The 19,809-nt window shown below is 46.1% G+C and overlaps 1 protein-coding gene across 10 annotated transcripts in view; it reads left to right on the top strand.

The window, feature by feature from the left end:
• INF2 (inverted formin 2) overlaps positions 1-19,809 on the top strand; it is a 75,718-nt gene that overhangs the window by 49,233 nt on the left and 6,676 nt on the right. For 4 of the 10 annotated variants that reach the window (XM_083731393.1, XM_083731397.1, XM_083731392.1 and 1 more), the window contains exons 8-21: positions 850-1,749; positions 2,834-2,979; positions 4,397-4,458; positions 4,848-4,950; positions 5,068-5,153; positions 7,069-7,169; positions 9,444-9,514; positions 10,465-10,572; positions 10,702-10,772; positions 11,824-11,944; positions 12,062-12,226; positions 13,346-13,448; positions 15,369-15,533; positions 17,799-18,560. In XM_083731393.1, the coding sequence (XP_083587519.1) occupies positions 850-1,749; positions 2,834-2,979; positions 4,397-4,458; positions 4,848-4,950; positions 5,068-5,153; positions 7,069-7,169; positions 9,444-9,514; positions 10,465-10,572; positions 10,702-10,772; positions 11,824-11,944; positions 12,062-12,226; positions 13,346-13,448; positions 15,369-15,533; positions 17,799-18,560 (2,964 nt within the window). Of the gene's footprint in view, positions 1-849; positions 1,845-2,148; positions 2,980-4,396; positions 4,459-4,847; positions 4,951-5,067; positions 5,154-7,068; positions 7,170-9,443; positions 9,515-10,464; positions 10,573-10,701; positions 10,773-11,823; positions 11,945-12,061; positions 12,227-13,345; positions 13,449-15,368; positions 15,534-17,798; positions 18,561-19,809 lie in introns of those variants that run through there. The other 6 variants (XM_083731398.1, XM_083731395.1, XM_083731394.1 and 3 more) reach the window with 4 other exon arrangements.

Raw genomic sequence — 19,809 nt, 5'->3', positions numbered from 1 at the left:
AACGAAGTTGATGTTGAAGAATCACTGCTTCAACACTGGGAATGTTGAGAATATTGTTTCTGGTTTAGGACTATTTCTATTTTTAAAAGGATATTCTACAAAGGGAAACATTCTACAGGGGAAACATTTCCCTGCATATTTATATTTATAATGTCTTTTTCCCTAACAGAGGCTAAAGACAGCTTACAGATAAAATAGAAACAGCTTTAAAAAATGGTGGTGGTAGGGAAATCATTTTTAAAAAAAAATTATAGAATTAAAACTGTATATAAATAAAAAATTAATATATATATTGTATTCATATATAGTTTTAATTCTATAAGTGTGACACATACAGATAATTACAATAAGAATGACAGGGTATCAGCCCTTTTGTTAGAAAGCAGTCACTTCCCCAAAGCCAGTAGAAGGGCAACAAGGAGGCAGACTATCTATTGGTCTGCCTTCCTACATTCCGTGGCAAAGAAAGTTGTGTCTAGCTGTCATCTGAACAGAAAGTGCATCTAACAAACCCCTGTGATACCCATCATTTATATTCTCATGAAGGAATGGCAGAGCTTCCGGCAGGGTGCAGGGTAACATCATCATTTGAAAACCACCAACCCAAAGTACCTCTAATAAAGCCAGGGGACCTGTCCATCATTTTTGATAGAGGTGTGCAGCTGAGGAGATACTTGGCTCTTCCACAGTGGTTTTCTACGGCCACCCCAAAAGTTCCCTCTACCAGCCATTGGACTGGGTATCCCTTGTTCTGCAATAGTAGGCGTAGTAGTAATAGTTGCTGTTTGAGCAGAAAGAGGCTTTGAACTGGTTCTAAGGATGCCTTAGATCTTCTCCCCTTCATTGCAGTACAAGGCAACACCGTGGAAGAAGTCATGGAGAGGCTGCTGTCCATCAAGAAGAGGCCAAAGAAAAGAAGTCCAGACTCCTGGCGAGGCGCCAACAAAGTGAATGAGAGCACTCAGACCAATGAAGCTTCCGAGGGTCTTCCAAACGCCTGCCAGAAATGTCCTCTTCCCACGACTTGCTCTTCCGGTGAACCACCCAACCCAGAGGCTCCAAATATGTCTGAGAGCATTACGCCATCCCAGCTACTGACCTGCTCGGCATTGCCTGGGCAAAACTCCGCTCCATCGAGTGTCCCTCTACTGCCACCACCTCCCCCTCCGCTTCCTGGAACAGCCAGCATGGCATCACAACAGCTGCCACCACCGCCTCCACCGCCACCTCCAGCTCCCCCTCTGCCTGGCATGGCGGGGGGCCCTCCCCCTCCCCCCCCTCTGCCTGGCATGGCAGCAATTCCTCCACCACCCCCACTCCCAGGCATGATAAACGCGCCACCTCCAGCTCCCCCTCTGCCTGGCATGGCGGGGGTCCCTCCCCCTCCTCCCCCTCTGCCTGGCATGGCAGCCATACCGCCACCGCCCCCACTCCCAGGCATGCCACCTCCTCCACCCCCTCTGCCTGGTATGACTGGGATTCCTCCACCGCCCCCACTCCCTGGCATGGGAGGTGTGCCGCCCCCTCCTCCGCTCCCTGGCATGGGAGGTGTGCCGCCCCCTCCTCCACTCCCTGGCATGGGAGGTGTGCCACCGCCTCCACCCCTCGCAGGCAACGTGGATGAAATTGTGGTTGCCCGTGTCGAGGTCCCGCTTGGGTACAACAGGCCCTTCCACAAGAGGGTGAAGACTCCGACGCTAAGGATGAAGAAGCTGAACTGGCAGAAGCTGCCCTCCAACGTGGTGAGAGGTAAGTTGTGCCAACGCCACGTCCCGTTCGCTTTGTCGCCAGCGCAAATTCTCTCCCCGTGCAAGCCTACCTGCATGTTAAGGTCCTCCTTGCAGGTCCTTTTTTTTTTTTAATGATGTTTATTAAATTTTTGTTTAACAATAAAAACATATAATAACATAACATTTTCCGATATCCATATTTCTTACACTTCCTTGGACTTCCTCACGACTCTTGTTCCTGCTTTATAAACTCATAAATTTTGCCAGCAAATTATTAACTTAATTTTGTTTATATAATAAAATTTTCCAATATTAATATCCCAAATTCTGAAATTTAACAACTCTCTTATTGAAACTTAGTTATAAAATACTGTTTATCCAAAATTTGACTTTTCTTTCAATTACAAATTACTTGCAGGTCCTTTTCCACACGCCAGCTCCTCCTGAAGCATAGACAGTAGGGTCTTCTCGGTGGTAGCCCCAGTGCTATGGAACTCTCTCCCCAAAGATGTATGCCTCGCTTTCCTCCCTGTCATTTCGACAGCTGCATGTGGCCACCTTGTCCTGATAGGCTTTCGAGCTGCCATGATGCCTGGCTTGAACTTGGCATATTTATTTATATGCTATAGAATGCTGCTATTTTGACGTGTTTGTAAAAACAAAGTATTTGGCTGTCTCTTTTTCATATATCGTCATCAATTTTAGTATCTTCAGCTCTCCTGCTGAGATTTCTTTTTAATGCAAATTGATGGATTGCAGCCACAGCCATGCAGATTCTTTCCGAGAACGTTTTTCCCCCAAACAGTGTTGAAAATGGGGCAGCAAATAACTGCCACCCAAGACTATAACGAGTACAGCTTATCATTAATGCACGATAGAAAGGACAGCTGGAGAGGCCTCCGTAATTCAGTCCAACTTTACACTAGTCCTGTGGCATCTTAAAGACTTCAATGCCATCAACTTTTTTATTTTCTACTGTACTATTTTCTTTTTCTTTTTTGCATCCAATATCTAATAATTTTCCTGCAGTGCATCATTTCAAGGGGATATATGCAAGGAGAAATTGTTGTGTGCCACCTGCCATAATGCCTTGTGTCTTGTAGAGGGACACTCTATGTGGGCTTCTGTGACAAGCAGTAGTGAGGAGACCATTGAGCCGGACTACACGAGCATAGAGCAATTGTTTTGCTTCCCACAAACGAAGCCCAAGGAGAAACAGGCAGCCCCGGTGAAGGTGGAACCGAAGGAGGTAAGACCATGATCCATCTGGAGAACTGCGCAGTCTGTCCCAATGATACCAATAAGACTGCCTTGCAGATAGCCATTCGCCTGTGATGATGGAGAATCTCCTTAAGAAGACCAGGCAAGGAAGCTTGAAGTTGGGGAGGAAAGTTGCTTCTGTTCTATCATAGAATGATAGAATTATAGAGTTGGAAGGGACCCAAGGGTCATCTAGCCCAACCCCATACAAAGCAGGAATCTCAACTAAAGCGTCCCTGACAGATGGCCATCTAACCTCTGCTTCAAAACCTCCAAGGGAGGAGAGTCCACCACCTCCTGAGGGAGACCGTTCCACTATCAAACAGCTCTTCTCCTCAGAAAGTTCTTCCTGGTGTGTAGTCGGAATCTCCTTCCTTGTAACTTGAAGCCATGGGTTCGAGTCCTACCCTCCAGAGCAGGAGAAAACAAGCTCGCTCCATCCTCCATGTGACAGCCCTTAAGATATTTAAAGATGGCTATCATAAATCCTTTCAGTCTCCTCTTTTTCAGACTAAACAAACCAGCTCCTTCAGCCTTTTCTTCCGTAAGGAAACCGGGCCAACAGCCCATCTAGTCCAGCATCCTGTTCTCACAGTGGCCAACTGAATGTTTCAATAGGAAACTTGCAAACAGGACCCTAGCACAAGAACATTCTCCCCTCCTGTGATTTCCAGCAACTGGTGTTCAGAAGCTTAGCTGCCTCCAGCTATCGCTGCAGGCCAGAGCCGTCGTAGTAGCCATGAAACTGTTTGATCCTCTTTTAAGTCCATTAAAATTTGTCTAATCCTCTTCTTTTCTTGCGGAAGGGCCATAGCTCAGTGGTAGAGCATCTGTCTTGCATGCAGAAGGTCCCAGGTTCAAATCCCATCATCTCCAGGTAGGGCTGGGAAAAGAGACCCCTGACTCTAACCTTGGAGGTAAAAGGTAAAGGATCCCTGACCATTACGTCCAGTCATGACCAACTCTGGGGTTGTGGCGCTCATCTCACTTTATTGGCTGAGGGAGCCAGCGCACAGCTTCCGGGTCATGTGGCCAGCATGACTAAGCCGCTTCTAGCGAACCAGAGCAGCACACGGAAACGCCGTTTACCTTCTCGCTGGAGTGGTACCTATTTATCTACTTGCACTTTGACGTGCTTTCGAACGGCTAGCTTGGCAGGAGCAGGGACCGAGCAACGGGAGCTCACCCCATTGCAGGGATTCGAACCACTGACCTTCTGATTGGCAAGTCCTGTGGTTTAACACAGCGCCACCCGCGTCCCTGTAACCTTGGAGAGCTGTTGCCAATTCGTGTAGGCAGTACTGTGCCAAACGGACCAATGGTCTAACCATTAAGAAAAAGTGGCCGATTAACTTTGTGCGCTTCTTTGTAAGAATGACCAAAAATGTTTTCCTTTTCCGAAATAGATCACGTTTCTGGAGTCCAAGAAGAGTCTCAATTTGAACATCTTTTTGAAGCAATTCAAGTGGTGAGATCTCGTTTCACGATTGTAAAAAGAGCATTAAGGTCAAATGTTGATGAAAAATTAGCACTCCTTAGCAATCCTAGTAGATGCTGCAATCCTGTGGGGGGTTTTATTCATGTAATTCAATAGGATTTAAGGAAGTGTGGTTGTCCAAAAGATTGTAACCTGTAAATTTGTGCAAATTTTGCCCTGAATCCAGAACCTCATACGTGCACGCAAATAATTCCCACAAGCAGCCATCTTGATTCATTTAAATAACAGTAATGGCATATTTTGACTAGTTTTTAGCTGAAGTATTCAGCCCAGATCTCCCTGCCTCCACTCCCAGTTCATAATCCCCTGTCCCCGCAGGGCAGTAGTTGCATCTAACCAACAATCTCTTTGATCGATAGCCCAAATGTGGAGGTGGTTGACATGATCCAGAAGGGCGACCGAACGAAGTTTGACGTGGAGGTTCTCAAGCAGCTGCTGAAACTCCTACCTGAAAAGCATGAAGTAAGCTGTGCCCTAAACACACATAAGCAAAGTCTTATTTCAGTTCTTCTCTGTGTGGCAGTGAGTATGTAAATGCAGTGATGTTCTTGGAACTTAACCCTTCTGCTTTCTTCTCAGATAGAAAACCTGAAATCCTTCAAAGAAGAAAAGGACAAATTAGCAAATGCAGACCAGTTCTATCTTCTGCTCCTTGGGGTTCCTAGGTAATGGAAAGCCTCACATCTTTTAACAGGGGCTGTTAAGAAAATTAATCCTATGTTCTAACAGATTAACAGAGGCCCTAACATTGTATCTGTGGGCATCAAGGTTCACCTCCCAATTTATTTGTTTTAATTGAGAGTTTTTGGCTTTTGTTGCTTAGTGAGGAGTTGTCTGTTTTGAGGGAAGGTTGGGGGTTTTTTTGTCCTGCCTGCGTTTTATTAGTTTTTGGGAAGTGGAGGCCTTTTATGTGTAGTACCATAAAGGATGTTTATTCAGAATCTTTTCTCTTATAACTTGAAGCCATTGGTTTGAGTCCTACCCTCCAGAGCAGGAGAAAACAAGCTTGCTCCATCTTCCATGTGACAGCCCTTGAGATATTTGAAAACAACAACAACAACAACAACAAATTTATTATTATTTATACCCCGCCTATCTGGCTAGGTTTCCCCAGCCACTCTGGGCGGCTCCCAACAGAATATTAATAACAAAAAAAGCGATAAAACATCAAACATTAAAAACATCCGTAAACAGGGCTGCCTCAGATAGCGGTGCCATTTGTTGTTCCACTAGTGTTGTATACTCTATATATTGTTTGACTACAACTCCCATCATCTCCTACCATTGACCATGCTGGGTAAGACTGATTAGAGTTGTACTCCAGAGCCCCTGGGGTCCCCACATTGGCTCCCTCTAGAGTAAAATGATCTTGAGCTAAATAGGCCAGTCACATGGTTCAGTATAAGACAGTGACATATGTTCAGCCTACATCAGGTATACTGCTTTCAGATTTGGAGGTTCCACCTGCCTCTGGTGGCTAGTAGCCGTGAAAAGACCTGTCTCTGTTAATGTGCCTGAGAATTCAGCTATCTAGAGGTGCCTGCAGGGAAGCTGGGCCACTTATATCAACTTAACATAGCTTTGACCAAGCTCCTCCTCAGCAAGAGCTAGCCTAAAATAATATCAACTCTTAGTTCTGATTAAATGCACAGCATTTAACACTGGTTATCTATTTATTATTATTGTCATTCAACCCGGACACTGTCATTCAACCCGGTTCCCTCACTGCAAGAAGCGAAGTTACAGGGAACCAGGCAGAGGGCCTTCTCGGTAGTGGTGCCCACCCTGTGGAATGCCCTCCCATCAGATGTCAAGGAAATAAACAACTATCTGATGTTTAGAAGGCATTTGAAGGCAGCCCTGTTTAGGGACGTTTTTAATGACTGATGTTTTAATGTATTTTTACTGCTTTGTTGGAAGCCGCCCAGAATGATTGGGGTATAAATAATAAGTTGTTGTTGTTTTTATTAAATATTATCTTGAGTTACAAAAGTACATACCATATTTTTCCATGTATAATTTCCATGTATAATTCCATGTGATATGCTTTTCCATGCTTTTCAACATTTACATGCAGCCGCTGGGAGAGATCATCAAGAGGTTTGGGCTGGGTGTTCATCAGTATGCGGATGATACCCAGCTCTACCTCTCTTTCAAATCAGCAGATTAAAGTGAATAAGTGAAAAAAGGGGGAAAGGGAAAACAGAAGAAGAATAAGAAAGCAAGGATAACAACCAGTACAGTGGTACCTCGGGTTACATACGCTTCAGGTTACAAACTCCGCTAACCCAGAAATAGTACCTCAGGTTAAGAACTTTGCTTCAGGATGAGAACAGAAATTGTGCTCCAGTGGCACGGCAGCAGCAGAAGGCCCCATTATCTAAAGTGGTGCTTCAGGTTAAGAACAGTTTCTGGTTAAGAACAGACCTCCAGAACGAATTAAGTACTTAACCTGAGGTACCACTGTATAAAGTTGGGGGAGAAGAGAGAGCAGGGAAGAGAAGGGGGCAGTGCACTTTCATCCTTTCAGCATAGTGTATGTGCGATGTTTTTGTGCCAGCATCACTGTTTCTGTTCCAGCTACCAGCTGCGGATCGAGTGCATGCTCATGTGTGAAGAGACGGCCGTTCTGCTGGAGATGCTGCAGCCCAAAGCCGAAACCATCAGGAGGGCCTGTGAAGGTAAACAAGGGCTTAACCCGTAGGTAGATCTTGTGTCAGTTCTTTAAAAATGTAGTATAAATACTGACAACTGGGAAACACTGGCCTACGAGCGCACCAGTTGGAGAACAGCCTTTACCAAAGGTGTTGTGGGCTTTGAAGACACTCGAACTCAGGACACAAGGGAGAAAAGTGCTAAGAGGAAGGCACGCTTGGCAAATCCACACCGTGATCAACTCCCGCTCGGGAACCAATATCCCACTGTGGAAGGACATGTGGATCCAGAATTGGCTTCCACTGTCACTTACGAACTCATTGTTAAAACCGTGTTTATAGAAGACAGTCTTACTCTGCTACGAGTGATCGCCAAAGAAGAAGAGATCTTTTGGGCTCCCTGATGTTTGGACATCCCATCTCAGATGGCAATATTCAAAGAAATCAGACTCCCCCGGAAGGGTGTTCTACGACAGTCCTATATAGAGTAGACCCATTGAAGTTAATGACTAACTTGGGTTCATTTATAGGTAGGACTCGGTCGAATGCAAGAATTGGCTTTTTGAATGAGAAACCAGGTCATACGCTGCCCCAATGCACAGATCTGTGTTTGTGCAGGAAATGCAAACTTTAGCTGTCTTATGTACTCGGTGCCTCCAGATTAGGCTAGCACAGATCAGCCGAGTGATGGTGAATGGAATGGAGCCACGATCCGTTCGGCATGCAGTGTACTAATCCCATCTGCATAGCAACAGTTTCCAAAGAAACCTCAGCCCATAAATGAGCTGTAGGTGCTGGTGCCCTTCACTTGAAAGCCGGCTTCCTGGCTTAGAAATCTGTTCTCCTCCATACCCCCCAAATTAAGGCATTTTGCTTACTCACGCAAAGATAACTCTGCAAGGGAGGACTGGGGGCATGATGGCAGGCTTCACCTCTCTGTATGATTCCTAACCTTTATTTGGGAAGGGCTGTAGCTCAGTAGCAGAGCATGTGCTTTGCATGCAAAAGGTCCCAGGTTCAATTCTCCGCATATCTAGGGATTCAAATGTCTCTTGTTTTGAAACCCTGGGGATCTGCTGCCAGTCAGGGTAAACTGCACTGAGCTAAATGGACCAGTGATATTTACTCGTCATAAGGAAGCTTCCTAGACTACTGGTTCTAAATCTGATATAGGAATCTTCCATGGCTATGCATAAAAAGAAAGTACTGTATTTTTCGCTCTATAGGGCGCACCTGACCATAGGGCGCACCTAGTTTTCAGAGGGGGGAATCAAGGGGGGAAAGATTCCCCCCGCCCCCCAGCTCTGGGAGCAGCGGGCAGGCTGTACACAGCCTGTGAGCTTCTCCCAGACCTTCTCCCTGCTTTTGCGGGAGGTGGGGGAATTCCCCCATCTCCCGCAAAAGCCCACAAGAGGAAGAAGGGACTGACTCGGCCAGTCAGTCCCTTCTTCCTCCTTGGGGAAAAGCCCCCAAGAGTGGCGCGCTCTTTAAAGGCTGTGCGGCTCCTGCAGGCTTTTCTACGAGGTGGGGGAATTCCCCCACCTCTTAGAAAAGTCGGCAGAAGCCGCACAGCCTTTAAAGAGTGCATGGCTCCTGCGGGCTTTTTGACCGAGCTGCTTTCCCCCACCGCCAGCCTCAAAACCAGGTCAGGGAGCAGCGCCAAGGCGTCGCGCCCCTTCCCGCTGTCCACCGAGCTTGTGGGGCTGGCGGTGGGGGGAAGCGCTGCTTTCCCCCACCACCAGCCTCAAAGACCAGACTCTCCTGGCTTCAGCGAAAGCACCGCAAAGCCTCCGGAGCGCAGGCTTCGCGTTGCTATCACTGAAGCCAAGAGAGCCTGCATTCGCTCCATAGGACGCACACACATTTCCCCTTAATTTTTGGAGGGGAAAAAGTGCATCCTATAGAGCAAAAAATACAGTACTTTTCCACACAATACAAACTGTGGAACTCACTGCTGCAGGAGGCAGTGATGGCCACCAACTTGGATGGCTTTAAAAGAGAACTGGGCAAATTCATGAAGGAGAGGGCTACCAATGGCTACTCGCCACAATCATAGAATGGTCAATGGATGGGACCCTGAGGATCATCTAGTCCAACCCTCTGCAATGCAGCTTGCCCATACAGGGATCAAACCCGCAACTTTGGCAATATCAGCACCATGCTCTAACCAGCTGAGCTATCCACTCTCAGAGGCAGTATTTCTCTAAAAACCAGTTGCTTGGAATCACAGGTGGGCAGAGGGCTGTTGCCTTAAGGTCTTGTTTTCAGGCTTTGTACCAATTAATTTTTTTCTTCCCCCAGATCTCCTCACCAGCCAACGGTTGCCTGTTTTCTGTCAGTTGATCCTGAAAGTTGGAAACTTCTTGAACTACGTAAGTGATAGTTTAAAACATGCATTTTAGAAGTGGCCTTAGTCTTTCCCTTCCTTTCCCTGCGATTTAGGGATGGGGGAGAGAGATTTGTTTCAGTTCAGTTTTAAAGGCAAACCTACATACGTTTGTGCTTCTTGCAAACCAAAACATAGTTATCCCTCCAAATTCACACTCCTCTGAATTTTGCTATGCAGTTCTTCAGTTGGGTGATGTTTACAGAAAAGGCACATCCTAGAGCAAAGTGTGTGTAAAAATTCATTATTAATAATATTTAAAATAATAACATACAAGAAAAACCCCATAAGCCTCAGGTTTCCCCCAAATTCCGACCATGAAAAGTTAAAGTGCAGATTATATTCGCGACCGGTGCAGCAAAGCACCGTCCGTCCTACGCTTAGTCCCCTGTCCACTCCCCCAAGGCCTGGAAGGGAGAGAGCGAGGAAGTAGAAAGGCTGCCAGAACACAGCAAAGCTAAACCCCGCCCCCCCCAGTATGCAGTCAGGAGCAGCGAGGAATGGAGCGGCTTATATTTGGGTATTTTTTCTTTCCCTCCCCCCTCCAATTTTAAAGGTGCAGCTTATATTCAGGTGCGGCTTATATTCGGGCCAATACAGTATTTTAGGCGAATTTTTCATGAGTTTTTTTATGTAAGAAATGCACAAACTGATGCGGAAATTTGGTGAACGGAACTTACAAGATTGGAAAAATGAGAAACCGGCAGAAACCAAAATAGGCCGATTCACCTGTCCCTACTGACTCTGTCGGAGACAGCATTTCTCTATATGCCAGTTGCTAGCAATTCCTTGTGGAAAGAATTCCATGGCACTCAGAACCTGCTTGCAGACATCCCATAATCAAATGGCTGGTTAATGTGAGAACAGGATGCTTGTCTAGATGGGCCTTTTGCTTGAACCAGCAAGACTCTTATGGTTTTTTTCTTCTTTCCGTAGGGAAGTCACACAGGAGATGCTGACGGCTTTAAAATTGGCACTTTGCTCAAGCTAACAGAAACAAAAGCAAACCAGACTCGCATTACGCTACTCCACCATATTTTGGAGGTATTTCATGGGTTTTATATAATGTAATTTTATGTTGTGTAAACCACCCTGAGATCTGCGGATGGAAGGCGATATACAAATTTAATTAATAATAATAATAATAATGTTTTCTTCTCTTTTTTTGCTTAGGAAGTAGAAAAAAACCACACAGACTTGCTGCAGCTTCCCAAAGACATTGAATATGTTTCAAAGGCAGCAGGGTAGGAATGCATTGTGTGCATGCATGCATGTGGGCGGGTGTGTTTAAAAAAATGTAACGTTGTTGCCAAGGAAAAAACTGAGACTAGCAAATAAACTGCCAGGACTTTGGTCTTTGAACATCATATAGTGGTGCCCCGCAAGACGAACGCCTCGCAAGACGGAAAACCCGCTAGATGAAAGGGTTTTCCATTTTGGAGGCGCTTCGCAAAACGAATTTCCCTATGGGGTTGCTTCGCAAGACGAAAAAATCTTGCGAGTTCCCGTGGGTTTTTTTCGCTTTTTTCGCTTTTCCCCCCTTTTCCTAAGCCACTAAGCCGCTTAACAGCTGATCCGCTGATAAGCTGCTTAACAGCTGATCGCTAAAAGCCGCTAAACCGCTAATAGCGCTAATCCGCTAAGCTGTCAATGGGCTTGCTTCGCAAGACGAAAAAACCGCTAGACGAAGAGAATCGCGGAACGGATTCTTTTCGTCTTGCGAGGCACCACTGTACTTCAGAGCCAGAGTGGGGAACTTGCAACCCGCTATAGATGTTGTTGAACTGCCAAGTCACGTCAGCCCCAGACAGCAGAGCCAATTGTCAAGGATGATGGAGACTGTAGTCCAAGATTTGGCTAGAGGTCCTCTATTTCTGTTTCCAAATGTACTGTAGTGAACTTCCTCATAGTTTTTAATCCTCTGCCCAAGACCTACAGTTGCCTGACCCTGATCTCAGGAAAGAGCTTTTATGTAAAATTGGCAAGGGCCTTTATGTACAACTTGTTGGTGCTGGGTTTCTTTATTTTTAATTATTTTGCTTTTAATTTTTTTTAAAAAAATTGCTATATGGTTTTATGTTTTTGCATAGTAAACCGCTGTGATAGATTTCTGTTATATAGATAGACACACACACATACACTATATTTTGCCTTGGGATTTTGGGGTGCAAATATCTCCTATCAATAAATAAACTTCCAATGGGAATTTTATCCCACACCAGCCCCACATAACTCCTAGTTCCTCCCAGGATTAGCAAATCCAGACGCCAGAACTTGTGGCCTATTCCTTTTCAGGATCAACCTTGATGTGATACATTCTGAATCCAGTTCCAATCTGAAAAAGCTGCAGGATCTTGAACGGAAATTGTTGTCATCAACGGAAGACGTGAGAGCCCAGTATGGAAAAGCCATTCAGGTGGGCGTGCAACAGGCTCACTGCGCTTAGAGGCCTCCGCCATTTTGCCAGGGCAGTCTGCTGCTGTGTTTGTTGAATTGTTTTTTTTAATTCTGACCTAAATCAAATGTCTTTCAGGAGAGCATCAGCGCTAACAAGAAGTTGGAGGCCGAGTTCGAAGTCATTGAAACGAAGAAAATAAAGCTTGCCAACTACCTCTGCGAGGACCCAAACAAGTTGTCTTTGGAAGATATGTTTAACACCATGAAAACTTTCCGGGATCTCTACATCAAAGCGTTAAAGGTTTGAGTTTGAGAATGAAATAGTGGGATCCTAAAAACTGTAAGGAATAGGAGATAAGGTGGGGAATCTGTTTGTGAACTGCAACATCAGCATTTAGCGTGTAGGATTACAATATGTACAGAAAAGGAAGCGCAGGGAAAATCAGATAATGCTTCTGGCAGTGGAGATAGAATTTAGCCATCGTGGTTAGTAGCTGCTGTGGCAGCCTGATAATAAAGCAAATCTTTGTTTTCGTGTTTTTGTTTTTTTAGAAAAAAGAAGTAGGGCTTGTTTTTCTAAGGCAGAGCTCTACCCAAGTGGTATCAGAGGAAAATGATTTAAAGTTACTGTAATGTCATGGAACTGCCATCAGAGCTAGAGGTGGAGGGAAGGCTCCAGAGGGATGCCGGAGAGGGTCCCAGTAGGGAGAGAGGCAGCCCATCTGCTGGGGAAGGAAATCAGCGTGGGGGATTCGGAGAGGAGGCCAGCGGGGAGAGCACGGGTACTCCGCTGCCCACTCCCTCCCTGCGCAGAAGACTTCCGCGCAGGGAGAGTAGGAGGAGACTTGGCGTCAAAGAACTTCTTTGCTGGAAGAGATTCAAAAAACGCCCACTGACGGATTCTGCCAGCGACTGAGACAGCCACGAAGTGAAGGGCTGTCCAGACAGAAAGGGTTCAACCAGGCAACCAAGCCAAGAGTGGCGGCAACTTACGCATGAGCAACCCCTAGAACTATTACACGTAATCATTATTATAGACAGATAAAAGAGATTTACTCTACCTGATTATTTTGTGGATATGTTACAATAATATATAAAAGTCTCAGCAGAAATTAGTACTTGTACAACCAATGTGCAGAGAGAGGAGATGAAGTATTGTAACATAATTATGTTGAATTTAATTGAATATTGAAATGAAAATTGGGAAATCTAATGTATTTGGAGCAGCAATGGAAGGATGGAAAAAGAAGGAACATCAGGGTGGTGGGAAGTCAGTTTTTAAGTTTGTATTAAATTTGTATTAATTTGGTGACAATTTGTTTTTGGTTTTTTAAAGGAAAATCAATTAAAAATAATTTGCAAATAAAACTAAAGCAAACCTTTGATATGCCCTTTACATGCCAGTGTCTCCTACCCACAGGAGAACAAGGACCGAAAGGAGCAAGCGGCAAGAGCTGAGAAACGGAAGAAGCAGCTGGAGGAAGAAGAGGCGAAGAGGCAGAAAGGAGAAAATGGAAAGATCAGTGAGTATCTCGATGGGCTTGTTAACGTAATGCAGTAGGTGTTTGAGCAAGAGTGCTCTTGGTCATGGAAGTTCTGCTCAGTGCCTTGCTGTCTTCCCAGGTTATTTTTACAAACATGGATCAGGAAAATCTGTTCGAGTACTCACTAGTGCAGTGGTTTCTCAGACTTTTTTTTCTTTGGGCCACACTCATTAATTTTATTATTGATAACAAATGCATTGGAAAACAAAGAGAAACAACTCCTAGCAGTGCTTTGTTTATAAGAGTATCACTTGTTGCTCTTGCTCTCGTTTTGAAAAGATTGTGGAAGCAGGCACAGGATTTTGTTGTGGTTGTTGTTTAGTCGTTTAGTCGTGTCCGACTCTTTGTGACCCCCTGGACCAGAGCAAGCACGCCAGGCACTCCTGTCTTCCACTGCCTCCCGCAGTTTGGTCAAACTCAGGCTGGTAGATTCAAGAACACTGTCCAACCATCTCGTCCTCTGTCGTCCCCTTCTCCTTGTGCCCTCCATCTTTCCCAACATCAGGGTCTTTTCCAGGGAGTCTTCTCTTCTCATGAGGTGGCCAAAGTATTGGAGCCTCAGCTTCAGGATCTGTCCTTCCAGTGAGCACTCAGGGCTGATTTCCTTCAGAATGGATAGGTTAGATCTTCTTGCAGTCCATGGGACTCTCAAGAGTCTCCTCCAGCACCATAATTCAAAAGCACCAATTCTTCGGCCATCAGCCTTCTTTATGGTCCAGCACTCACTTCCATTCATCACTACTGGGAAAACCATAGCTTTAACTAGACGGACCTTTGTTGGCAAGGTGATGTCTCTGCTTTGAAAAGATACCCAATCATATTCTGCAAAAAAATAATAATAATGGTGATAGTATGCTATACTGTGCTACACTAATATGTTAAAATGTTTCTTTGAAGCTTCCCACCACATCCTTTGAGAACCACTGCTTCTAGTGCAACACAATATGATGGATTCAGTTGCCACAAAAAATGGCAAACTCCAAAAGTTTTTCAGAAGACAATTGACAAAGATTAGACTCCAGCAAAGCCAAAGCCAACTTTAGCTTTCTAACATGGAATATTGCAGGCTGGCCTAAAAAGGGAGCTGACCCTTTGTTAAATTCATCCAAGATTATGACATTTTTACAGGAGACCTGGAGTACAAGTGAAATAGATGTTAACGGCTTTTCCTCGTTCTGCCTCTCAGGATCACCAATATGATGGATTTTGGGATCATGTAGCCATACTGCTAGGGAAAGAATAATGGTGTAGGCTGCCAGAGGGCAGCACACTGCATGGAAGGAAATTAAGTAAAAAGTTTCAATTAAACTACAGTGGTACCTTGGTTCTCAAACGTCTCCGTTGACGAATATTTCGGAACCCCAATGCTGAAAACCCAGAAGTAAATGCTTCTGTTTTTGAACGTGCCTTGGAAGTCGAACGCTGCGTGTTTTTCAATTTTCTAAACTGAATTTGCAGGCAGCCCTTTGTGCCTTGGTTTTCGAGCGCTTTAGAACTTGAATGGTCTTCCAGAATGGATTATGTTCAAGAACCGAGGTACCACTGTATTCTTCTTCCACCGACCAGATGATGATGATAATAATAATAATAATAATAATAATAATAATAATAATAAATTATTTATATCCCGCCCTCGCCAGCCAAAGCCGGACTCAGGGCGGCTAACAACAGTAAAATAAATACAACATGCTCTCCAGATGTTTTGGGCAACAACAATTAACAGCATTATCCTCTGTGGTTTTGTCTAATCCTTTCTTAAAGCCATCCAGGATGGCAGCCATCACTACATCTCGTGGCAGCTTAAATATAAGTACCTTCTTTTTGAAATTCAGAAGCCCCAGCATGTCAGCAGCCTGTCGCACTGATCGTCTGGCTAACTCTCTCCTCTATTTCCAACAGCAGTTAAGAAAGGAGCTGTGAAGCAAGACGAAGTGTGTGTTATCGATGCTTTGCTGGCTGACATCAGGAAGGGGTTCCAGCTGAGGAAAACGGCCAGGAACAAAGCCGATACAGACACACCCGCGAAGACATCACCCAGTCAACCACAGAAAGGGAAAGAAAATGGTAAGAACAGCAAATCCAAAAGTCGTAGTAATACAGTCGTATCTTGGTTTTCAAACAGCCTAGTTCTCGGACGTTTTGGCTCCTGAACGCTGCAAACCCATAAGTGACTGTTCCGGTTTGAGAACTATTTTTGGAAGCCGAACGTCCAACAGGGCTTCCATGGCTTCCAATTGGCTGCAGGAGCTTCCTGCAGCCAATCGGAAGCCGTGATTTTGCGAACATTTTGGAAGTCAAATGGACTTCCAGAACGGATTCCGTTCGATTTCCAAGGTATGACTGTAGTAGCAATTGCTGTTTCTGCTGCTGCTGCTTCTGTTGTGAAAACTAACATGCTATTACCCATCCTTTACCCTGATATCCCATGGCAAGATAAAATACAACATTAAAACAGATTTAAACAACTTGCAATCGCAAAAATCCACCCATCACTACAATGAAAATGGGTTTTTTAATTTTATGGGCAGCCCTGTCCCATAAAACAATTGCTCTTTTTGGCGGCAGCCAGGGGTGGGGTGGGGATTTTAAGAACATAAGATTTCCTGCTCGCTTAGGTGGCAAAGGTCCACCTAGACAGGCATCCTGTTCTCAAAGTGGCCTACGGGACCTGATTCCAATGGGAAGTCTACAAGTAGGACCTGAACACAACAGGTCCCAGCAACTGATACCCAGAGCATCTGTGCAATTCTGCTTGGTGTGAGTAGCATTTCATCTGACTGAGCCCCTGTGTGGCGGAATATGGAATTTACCATTTTGGAGGCTGGGACTAGACGTCAGGGCAAATAGGAGGCTGAGCTAGAAAGCAGCAACCCAATGGCATTCAATTTATATCCCACCATCTTCTCCAAGGAGAGGGACGCGGGTGGTGCTGTGGGTTAAACCACAGAGCCTAGGACTTGCCAATCGGAAGGTTGGCTGTTCGAATCCCCGTGATGGGGTGAGCTCCCGTTGCTCAGTCCCTGCTCCTGCCAACCTAACCATTCGAAAACACGTCAAAATGCAAGTAGATAAATAGGTACCGCTCCGGTGGGAAGGTAAACGGCGTTTCTGTGCGCTGTTCTGGTTCGCCAGAAGCGGCCATATGACCCGGAAGCTGTACGCCAGCTCCCTCGTCCAATAAAGTGAGATGAGCACCACAACCCCAGAGTCGGCGACGACTGGACCTAATGGTCAGGGGTTCCTTTACCTTTACCTTCTCATTTAACGCTGACAACAACCTTGTGAGGTAGGATAGGCGGGAAGGCAGTAACCAGCTCAAGGTCACCCAGTGAGTTTTATGGCTGAGTGGGGCTCTGAACCCTCTTCTCCCAGGTCCATAGGAGTCAATAAAATATTTGAGGGGGCTGGGCCCCCCCAAAATTGATGGGCTTTGCCATTCAAATGGTGTGTGCGCACCGCATCATGTGATCAGTTATGTAGGATGGGGCTTACCTGCCCCCACCCAATATTTTATTCAGGCGGGCACCCCTGCCCAGTTCCAAGGGTGATGCTCTAGCTCAGGCATAGGCAAACTCGGCCCTCCAGATGTTTTAGGACTACAACTCCCATCATCCCTAGCTAACAGGACCAGTAGTCAGGGGTTATGGGGATTGTAGTCCAAAAACATCTGGAGGGCTGAGTTTGCCTATGCCTGCTCTAGCCACTGCACAACACTGCCACATCAACAGTTACTCAGCATGTGGCTTCATATCACATTTCCCATCTCCCCCAATGGCAGGCGGTAGAATAAAGGAAGGGCAGGGAAACTCGCATTACTAAGAAAGAGAGGTCAGGGTTAAACCACAGAGCCTAGGACTTTCCGATCAGAAGGTTGGCGGTTCGAATCCCCGCGATGGGGTGAGCTCCCGTTGCTCAGTCCCTGCTCCTGCCAACCTAGCAGTTCGAAAGCACGTCAAAGTGCAAGTAGACAAATAGGTACCACTATGGCGGGAAGGTAAACGGCGTTTCCGTGTGCTGCTCTGGTTCGCCAGAAGCGGCTTAGTCATGCTGGCCACATGACCCGGAAGCTGTACGCCAGCTCCCTCGGCCAATAAAGCGAGATGAGCACCGCAACCCCAGAGTCGGTCACGACTGGACCTAATGGTCAGGGTCCCTTTACCTTTACCTTTAAGAAAGAGAGGGGGAGAAACCAGAAAGTCTTGTTGGGGGCTGGTGCTAGGGAAACTCAGGAGCAGCCTGAACGTTTGCCCGACAGCGTGTTTCTTTCTCATTCACAAAAAACCCTCAGAGATGGATCTGATCCTTGTGTATTTTGTCAATTGTTTTCAGGCCAAAGTGTCCAGCCTGCCAAAGACCCAGCGAAGGAGGAAGGGGGAAAGGATGTGGTTGCGCAAACTAAGCTCCAGAATCAAGTAGAAAAAACAGCTTCGGATGTCGTAACCCCAGTTAAGACGCAGGAGGCTGTCGCTGCTGACCCCGTGGCTTCTGACAAGCCCGTTCCCGGAGTGGGGAGTGGGAGATGTTCTCCAACCCGGCCTGGTACTGAGACGAATTCCTTGAATTCGTTTCCACTGGAGGGAGGCGGAAAATCAGGAAACGACACAAGCATGCAAGACGGGGCCGTCCCTTGTAGCACCCAGGACAACGTGGACTTCAATGACTTGGTGTTGTCCCAGTCGACCTCCTTCATCAAGTTTGGGAGCAGCACCTCGGGCCTTGGAAGCGAAACTATTTCATTAAGCTCTGGAGACCCAGCTGGCGGAACAGAACTGGTTCGTTCGCAGAACGGCTTAAATCCAAATGACCAGGTGAGCGGCGCCGTCAGGAAAGGCAGCAGAAAGGAGGAAGAACCTGGACATACCACAGAGCTACTATCTCCGGAGGCGCCGAAAGAAGCGATCAAGGAAAACAAAGAACCTTCTATAGACTCTCTGGTGGACATCTCTCAGGAGAAGTCCTTCTCGGAGGAGCCGGTGACAGGTTCTTCGTGCTCTGCGGCGGTCCCCCCGGAGCAAGCCCTTGCCGACAAGGAGGGCCAAAGGGGCTCCTCAAAGCGAAAGAAGAAGAAGAGGCACAGCAAGAGCAACTCAAGTAAGCCCTTTTTGAATTGTAATTGCTGGAGGTCAAGACTGAGCCGAACTTAGCTAGCTCGCTCACGGGCTTCATTCAGGCAGACCTGCCCTCTCTCTTTTGGAGATTTTCAGGCATGGGGGAAAAGGGCAAAGCGTTCATCCCCTTTGGGAATGGCAGCCACACTCCCAACTACTGCCTGGCACATTTATTTATTTATTTATTTATTTATTTATTTATTTATTTATTACGTTTTTGTGCCGCCCGTTATCCATAGATCTCAGGGCGGTTCGCAACTTCAAGATAAAAAAACCATGGGCAGAAAGGACTGGCAATAGTCTGAGGTAGCTTCAGATGTCGCCATTGCATAGCCAAATCTGATTGGCTATGTAACGTCCTTGCGAAGTCAACTCCGACCGAGGGCGACGCTTCCGTTCCCTTCCTCATGATTTGACTTTGTGACACAGCCAATGAGATGGGGCCGCCTGGCGATGTTTGTAGCCAGCTCCGAGGGTTCTGTCTGCCCTCCCTCTGGCATCTTGAGGGTCAAAAAGAAAAAAAAACAACAACAACAGGTGCACACTGGTCCAGTAAATAAGTGGTGAGAAATCTGAGTGGCTGGGAGAACATCTTCCGCTCTCCACCAAATCCCGTTTCGAAACAGAATATCTGAGAATTGTTGGCTAAGTGTTATTGGAGATATACTTTTATATAACAGACAGGAAGCTGAAGCTTATTTACAGTGGTGCCTTGGTTCTCGAACTTAATCTATTCTAGGAGTCCATTTGACTCCTGAAACAGTTCAAAAACCAAGGCGCAGCTTCCGATTGGCTGCAGGAGCTTCCTGCACTCAATCGGAAGCCGCATCCGGGTTTGCGGTGTTTGGGAGCTGATTTGTTCTAGAGCCAAGCCGTTTGAGTACCAAGGTACCACTGTATATCTAAATTAGATTATTTCTCCCCCCCCCCCCATCTAATCCCATGGGAAGCCCACAAACAGTGCAACAGCACTCTCCTCGGTTGTGATTCCCAGCAACTCATACTCAGTGTCATTCTGCTTCTGCCAATGGATGCAGATCATAACCATTGCAGCTGGTAGGCATTGACAATAGTTATTGAACCTCCAAGAGAATAATTACAATGTCCTGCAGCTGGACTTCTGCATTTTCATTCCTTGCAAATGCACTTATCCATCTTACAAAAAAGAAAAGAAAAGATGGACGTCTGCCTTTCTGCTCCAGAGCTCTTGCTTAACTTGTATGCAAGCGACA

Source organism: Podarcis gaigeae (assembly GCF_964106915.1).
Source record: "Podarcis gaigeae genome assembly, chromosome: 1".
NCBI classification, from domain to species: domain Eukaryota; kingdom Metazoa; phylum Chordata; class Lepidosauria; order Squamata; family Lacertidae; genus Podarcis; species Podarcis gaigeae.
The sequence above is the reverse complement of the archived record's forward strand: the minus strand, read 5'-3'. Positions and strand labels throughout refer to the sequence as shown.